The sequence below is a fragment of the Morone saxatilis genome, unplaced genomic scaffold (assembly GCF_004916995.1).
Source record: "Morone saxatilis isolate NCDOM2014 unplaced genomic scaffold, NCSU_SB_2.0 Contig8, whole genome shotgun sequence".
NCBI lineage: Eukaryota > Metazoa > Chordata > Actinopteri > Moronidae > Morone > Morone saxatilis.
In genome coordinates, this window is record NW_023340257.1 from 24296747 (window position 1) to 24304697 (window position 7951).

Consider the following 7951-nt stretch of genomic DNA (forward strand, 5'->3'; position numbering starts at 1 on the left):
AGAGAGAGAGTGATCGAGCGCCTATTGCAGACGGGGAGGGGAGGGGAGGGAGTTCAGAGAGCCTCTGGGGGACGAAGAGTGAGAGCAAGTGGACGACCTGACTGAGTGTTTGCCCTGTGGACTGACACACTGGTTGATTGACAGGAGGAGTGACCGGGCACTCAGCGTGGCGCGATGGCAGGTAGGCGAGACGAGCTCCACCTTCATCATCATCACTTCACTGCACCATGAAGATTTCAGCAGCCTCCACTTTTCTTCTTTCCCTCCGCCGGCCTCCCGTTGTCCATCTCGCCGTCCCTTTCTGGCAGCATCACACACAGCCCACCCCCTCTGCATTTCATCATCCATATCTTTCCATCCATCTCCCCTCCATTCTTCCTTTTACTCCCTTCCCTCCAGGCTTCTTCCTCCTCTCCATCCATCCCTCTGTTTTTGTCCACTACCCTCCTTCCTCTCTCTCTCTTTTTCCGTTTCCTTATAGCAGCCATGTGTCTGTATCAGCCGAGTCATGTCAGCTGGTTTTTAAGTAACACTTCACTGTACTGTGTGTGTGTGTGTGTGTGTGTGTGTGTGTGTACAGTCACTCGCTGAATATCAAATAGATTTGGTTTATAAGGAGAATAATGGAATACCACTGAGGTGTAACCATTGTTATGGTGTGTGTGTGTGTGTGTGAGATAATTCAAGGGCAGACTGAAAAGTAGCCGGCTCTGCAGTGTTTTTAAACAGGTGTCCTGACAGCAGAGGAGATGAAGGTGAACCCTGCTGATCTCTCATCTCTCTGTTTACCCTTTCTTTCCTCTCCTCGCCTGTTGTGCATCATTCTCTCTCTTCTTTCTCTTCAGTATATAGCATTTAATGTGTTCAGTTGAATGTAAAACATGATGCTGAAATGTAAGAGCATGTTACAACTCAAATTAAACATGCTAAATGTTAACAGATTTTACAGGCTTATATATATGTTTATGGGGTTTTATTATGTTTTTTGTTTTTGTATCAGAGAGATAGAGAGATAGATACTTTATAGATCCAAAGGGAAATGTAGGCATCCAGTAGCTTGACACATACAAAAAAATGATACTCACTGGAATAAAAGAAGAATAAAAACATAAGAAAAACAGTGAAGTGATTCTGTGTTTCACTCAGGGACAATAAAGTTAAAGTTGGGAACATTACATACCAGAAGTTAGCATCATAACACTTCAATGATCACATGACCAGTTTTGTTTACAGTACAGCCAGGCTCAGTTCAGGATCAGCAGCATTGCACACAGACATACAATAAACAAACAAATAAACAACTGAGTGTGTGTTAAACATGTCATGCTGAATTCAGCATGTCAGCATACAGGAGCTGTTAACGTGTGATAAGTTGGTAAATCTCAGTAGTAGCAAAGAAATGGTGAGCATATCTCTCTTTGAATTTGTGTGTCCATTAACAAAACAAAACAGGTTTTGTGGTTTGACTAGTAAAGCCTAGCGTTAGGCAGTGTAGCGTTTGTAACTGTCTTCTTCCAGGTCCTTTCATTGGATCCCTGTAACTGTCTCCCCGGCTCCTCCTCACTCTTTTTCTTTCTGTTTCTCTGTTCAGTTCAGTGTACCTAATAGTCACAGCAGTTTAGATAAACACGACAATTGCCATATTTAGTTATACATTAATCATTCTCCTCTCTCTTTCTCTCAGTCCTTTCTCTGTTCCTTTCACTCTCGATCTCCTCCCACCTACAATCTGTCCCCTCCTACAGTTAATGACTGGTTCTTATGTTTGCTTCTCTCTCTTTTGCTCACTCATTCACTGTTTTAATTATTTGGACCCATTCCCCTCACCTGTGTTCTATTATAAAACATTATGTAATGTCATTGGAAGTGCTTCATTGCTCTTTTGTTACAATGACTGTGACTGTTTATCTGCATCATGTAGCTGACACAGAACAGGCAGTAAGAGGAGATTTTATTTGTGTAATATCAACCTTCCGGAGGTGAGGCATCACTTTATTTCTATACTTTTAATATACAAAACATCCATGGGAATAATATTGGCTTTGCATAATCAATATACAGAATATAAATTAGCTTTCAAATGGGTCATTGACTCTGAGTGCATTTAGAAGGGAGGGAGACCCCACACACCTTTTTCAATTGTAATTGAAACAATACAGAGTTTACATGAATTGTTAATATCTGTAAAAAGCAGAAATGATGAGGTAATTTAATAAAAAAAATTAAAAAAATTATGTCAGAGCACAGCCTCCATTTTTGGTGTTGGATTTCTGATATTCACCAAAAGCCTAATGTCATTTGGATAAACCATTCTAAACTACTACATCAGATAAATTAGCAGGAAGTTGGAGACATTTAAGAAGGAAACGATGTCGGAGGCTTGAGGTGATCTGACATTCTGCTGCTGGTCCGTCAGGCACTTCTGCCATGCAAATCTCCCCCAAGCTGGATTTCTGTATGTAAATCTGAAGCTTATTTTCCCTGTGGCCCCTTCCTGCCTCATTTGACTGCAAGATGTGATACAGTAACATCAACAGGACTCCCTGTGTCCCCCAGCTCAGCTTACAGCGGTGAACTGATGCATGCTGGGAGCAGTGTATCGGCTCGCGCTGAAGCAGTGTGTGACCTGTAAAGCCAGTTTTGGAGTGCAGTGCTCTTTTACTCCAAGTTTAAAGTTAATACTTTAAACTGTTGCAGCTCAGATCTTTGAATCTTGTGCACATGATGAGTCTGACCTTTGCATTAAAGATAATGAGGAGATGGAAGTTCATGGTAGATATTACACTGAATGGGTTTACTGTGTATTGGTAGTTGGACAACCATTAAAGTCTTCAAATCGATTCAATGAAACAGGTTTTTAAAGGCTGATTCTGATATGTTTAATTGTCACTACTGTAGGTAATACTGTAGCCATTTTATGACAGGATTCAATACCTAATTTGGTGTTTTTCATAAATAAGTATTCATTACGTACTATAATAATTGTATATGTGTAGCTGTGGCCAAGGAGCAAACTTCATCTCAACACATTATTGTTTGATCTTGATATCTGCTCCCCAGTTTAACTTCTTTTGAGAAATATAAAACCAACAGGTGTAAGGAATTTGAAATGTAGAGAAATCCCATATTTTCCTTATCGAAAGAAAGCTGCATGTACTGACTGACAGTGTTGAGTAGAAGATAACTGCTCTCTCAGTTGATGTAATATTTAAAATCCAATCTGTATTTGTAATCATTGTGGCAGAGCTGGCTTCATAACTGAGAAGGGACAGGGTTTAGAATTTAGGACGCAAGAAGAGTGGAGATGTTCTGTTGAACCGTAAACTTGTTTTCGACTATCAGGTTGTAATCTGTTGGGCAGCAGAGTAATAATCCGCACTGGGCAGTTTGCCTTTGATAATCTAGTCGGCGTGGGAGGATGGTGGCCGATTAGGCTGGAAAGAGTCCAAGATAAGAGGCATAAAGGCAGAGGACGGAGGGATGTGAGGAGGCTGAAATAAAAGGCAGATTTTGCTGGTTGATCTGCACCGGTTTGGATGAATGTGGTGAGCCTTCACTGTATTTGATTGGTTTTTTAATGCTGTTTAACAGTAGTCTGCAGCTACACTGGCTCTGACATACTAACATGCTCTTACTGACAATGCTAACATGCTGCTGATGTTTACCAGGTAATATTTACCATGTTCAAGCTCATAGTTGTGCTAATATTTACTAATTAGCTCCAAAGATAATGTACAGATGGCTGATGGGAGTGGATTTAGTTTTTCAGGCATGTGGTCATGGAAGTATTTGACAAATGGACATGTTAATCTGACATTCGTAAAGCCATGCTGCTGCTGTGGTTAAATTAAAAGAAAAAGAAATGACTGTATTCTATCATTTTTGACTTTTTAATCCTGTCCCCTTGTGAAGTTTTCTTGTAAATATTTATGTTTACAATCAGTGTTTCTCAACAAAATACCCCAGTGTGTATCCTCAAGGCTAAACAAACATGCTGAATATATTTCCTTCCTCATAAAACATTTGCAACAAACTGCATCATTCACATCCGTGTTTACATCAGCTAGCAGTCCTCTTCTTTTTCTCACATTGCATTATTGCCCTCCGCAGACTCCACAGAGCACCTTTAAATCTTTAAACAAGGATGTAATGAAGAGGACAAAGCTTTGTTTCTTTATCTGCAACTCCGTCTCCATAGCTCTTTCAGTTTTTTTGTTTTCTCCCATGCTGTCCATACAAAATAACCACACAGCCTGGCATCTGGTGTTGTTTTCCTTCTCATAGTTTCTGACTCACACTCACACACAGAGTCTAAATTATTAAAAGCAGTCAAGTTTCCTGCACGCCCCCTGAGAAACTCAAAACCACTGATTCACAAAGCACAAGCAGCAGTAGCCGATATCCATAACGCTCTCCCAAAGCAGCTGTTTGTGTCCAAATAAGTGAGCCCAATGTTCAAATATCCAGGTACCAGTTACTCATAGGATCTTATACTTTATTTCACTCTGTCATCTTTTCATTATCTCTTATATGCTACATACACAGGTTGTTCTTCATTTTGTAACCAACAGTAAGTCCTCGCTGCAGTTTTCTTTCAGCACTCCTAGTCCATAAAATCCAGCATTTGTCAAACTGAACTGTGATGTCTTTTTCCTTTTGTTATATTTCTATTAAAAGTGTTTAAAGCTGCATGCAATATGTTTTTCAGTAAACTAATAACGTAGTTACTTTTATCAGTGTTGTACTTTACTTGTGTCACCAAAGTGTGTTATTATTTATAATGAACAGAGGCAACAGGTTGTTACCACTGCCCATTGGGACCATTTGTAAACTGCACTGTGAGCTTTAGGTCCCAGCAGCTGAAATTTAAAGTAGAACCCTCTCTCCTTCTGTCTAGATGACACGGTGTCGGCCAGTAGTAACATGGACATGGAGGACCGGGTTTCACACCTGGAGCAGAAGCTGCAGCTGCAGGAGGATGAGATCCAGCTGCTGAAATCAGCTCTGGCTGATGCCCTGCGCCGACTGGGGTACTGTGAGGAGCAGAGCCTGGGGATGCAACCGGGAGGCGTCCATGCTGCAGGCAGGAGACCTCTGGCCACCAAAGCTTCAGCGCCACCTACCAAGGGTAAGAAAGGTAACTGGTGAACGCCAAAGTCCTGAACCCTTTCTGTAAAGCTGAAACGTCTTCTTGCTGTTTATGTTCACTGTTGACTAAGATTTAAATGCTTGTCTACCAATGTGATGGATAGTACAATTTGAGCAACCATTGAATAACAACATGTCCCATGAGTCTTAGTTACTGGCATTCTGTCAACCCTAATTGGAGCTGTAGTTGTTGAACGCTAACAAAGTAATTGTTGTTTAATCTTAATTAGCCACTGTACTACTAGAACTGCTGTCCTGTCAACACTAATTTGTATGAGATTATACTTATTTATTATTTATTTATACTTATTATTATAATGTCCTATTGTCACAGTGGAAATAGCTCACCGCTCCTCAAAAACCGTAAACTAAAGGGATGCAATGAAAGTTGTCGGTGGCCTTTCAATGTACTGTGTGTTGCAAGTGTCATGTCAACAGACTATAGCAGTCGCACTGCCTGCGTGAGTCATGTGTCTCAGCTGCGGCCCCAGTGACGCTTCACTACAGTTCCCAGCAGAAATAGGGTGAAAAGGGTCTGTTCAAATTCATACTGACAAAACTAGCAACATTTACACCTTTCACTACAGTTTCAATGTCTTTATCTGTAGAATATGTCACAGACATGGAAAAAAATAATATAAATGTATTTTATAAACTCAACAACTCCTGTTTCTGTTTCGTATTAAAAGCTCTCTTCCGTTTCTGTGGACAGAATCCATTTATATGTTAACAGGGCTTTTATTGTATGGTATTTGTCTAAGGCAAACTCAGTATAGAAAGATAGAGCTGCTAGCAGCAGCCACGCAGCTGACAAGCTGTCGGTGGAAACACCTCGCGCGTGTCAGACACAGCTGTTCAGCACCGTAGCCGTCACGCACTGTTTAGGTAGAGAGTGTGAACCAAGTGCTATACAAAAAATCTTTAGGAATTGTCCTCGGTGACATGTATCTAGAAACTAGAAATTAAAGTTGTACTGCACACTGTCACAGAGTAGGAACAACATTACCTCACCTACCGTACAAAGTGACAGTCACTGTGCTGTACATCAGTTGTTAATGAAACTGTCAACAATTAATGATGATTTGTGGCTTTTCAGTGCGTCAGCTCCTGCAGGCTCTTCCCTCCAGGCCTCTGAGTAACGGCTACGTTCAACAGAAACGCCTCCTCTCCTCCCCTTCCTCTCCTAAGAAGGAGGTGCTACAGTCCATCAAGAGGTATACAAAACACAAACAAAAACAGAAACGCTGCCACAAATATCCCACTCGATATCACATTGTGTATTATTCCTGCTTTTACACTTAATGTCAGGAGGGAGATTCTGGGGTTAAAGTAACAAAAACTGTGTGATTGTGGAAAGTTTTGAACACAGATTTCCACAAGACAACATGTGATTTACTTACTTTTATTTATTTATTTATTTGCAATAATATGTCCTTTTGTTTGTCTGCTTCTATAATTTTGTTTTCACATTGCCCAAAATACAGGGCTGAAATCTGATGGCTGTTGGTTGTCATTTATGTGATGAAAGGTAAATGACCAGTGAGTTTTTTGCTGTGTCATCCCAAGATTAATCAGCCGTCCACATTCCTTCACATTGCTCTCAACCTTCACACATCTGTCACCGCTAGTTTCATTATCACAAGACCCCCATTTAACTGGGGGAATGAATTAAGACTGTAACTTTATTTTTAGCAATGTTCATTAAGAATAGAGGTGAAGAAGGGTGAAGATGAGTTTCACATGTCAGAACATACTGATTTAAATGTTGCTCCTCTCCTCTCCTCTCCTCTCCTCTCCTTCAGGAAGAGTATGTCCACAGAGCGTCTCACCGTGGTGAGGAGAGAGATGGGAGCAGAGAGTCGAAGTCGAACCACCTCCTCCAGCAGCTCCTCTGGAGGCAAAAGGTAACGCCTTGTCCAGTGTGATGGTGTGTATTATATACTGTGTTTATACATTCACAAACATCTCCTAATACCTGGCATATTTCTCACTATTCTGTGATACTAGAAAAACTATCATCAGTCGCAGATGGCAGAGGCAGATGTAACAGAGAAAAAAAACAAACTCCTCATTTTCTCTAACAAGCATGTTTGTGTATCGTGGGGGAGTTCACTGGGTCACTTTAGATTGGTCTAATGGGCTGTCTTACCTCTCAAGTTCTTTCTTCTGTCTTTCTATCTGTTGCAACGACACTCAGTCAGTCAGAGGCAGAAAGAAGGAGAGTGAAGAGAGAGAGTGTTTGGTTACAGCAAGAAATATTTGAGATATTAGATATTAAGAAGCCAGCTTTTAGATATCAGAGTACTTAACATGTTTAATACAAATGATGTCTGTGTTCAGATTGTAGTTTATTTGATGTGGAACCAGCCCTTAAAGTTCAAATCGTAACTTGAACTTGAGGTCAAAAACAGACAGGTAATTTTTCAATATGGCTTTAGGCCATCAAAGTCTTGTTGTTTCAAAACCTGCTCTGTTACTTTCTAAAAAAGTAAAACCTTAAACAGGCCTTCTCATGCACGTTTGCACAACAATTCTTTCGATAAGGAGGATGAAGTGAAGTGAATATTTGAAGTTGGGGTCTGAGGTGGAGATCCTGAACACTTTCCCTTCAATATCCATGAAATTCAGTGATGCCGCCCATGGAGGGGTTCTCCAGTCCGGGCAGTTGTGTGCTGAGGGTGAACAGGTTGTCTGGCAGATGATTTGAGAGACTCCTCCTCACGCGGTGTAACTACTGCTTCAGTAAACATGTCAAATAAGCTGTGAGTTTGGGTCGTTAAATGCAGTTCATATTTTGTGAGTA

General features: G+C 40.8%; 1 protein-coding gene across 1 annotated transcript in view; it reads left to right on the forward strand.

Annotated features, from left to right (window-relative positions):
• The window catches only part of eml2 (EMAP like 2), a 28176-nt gene that overhangs the window by 3982 nt on the left and 16243 nt on the right, over positions 1 to 7951 (forward strand). The window contains exons 2-4 of the mRNA XM_035679978.1: positions 4898 to 5128; positions 6245 to 6362; positions 6951 to 7052. Coding sequence (XP_035535871.1) covers positions 4898 to 5128; positions 6245 to 6362; positions 6951 to 7052 — 451 coding nt within the window. The remainder of the gene's footprint in view (positions 1 to 4897; positions 5129 to 6244; positions 6363 to 6950; positions 7053 to 7951) is intronic.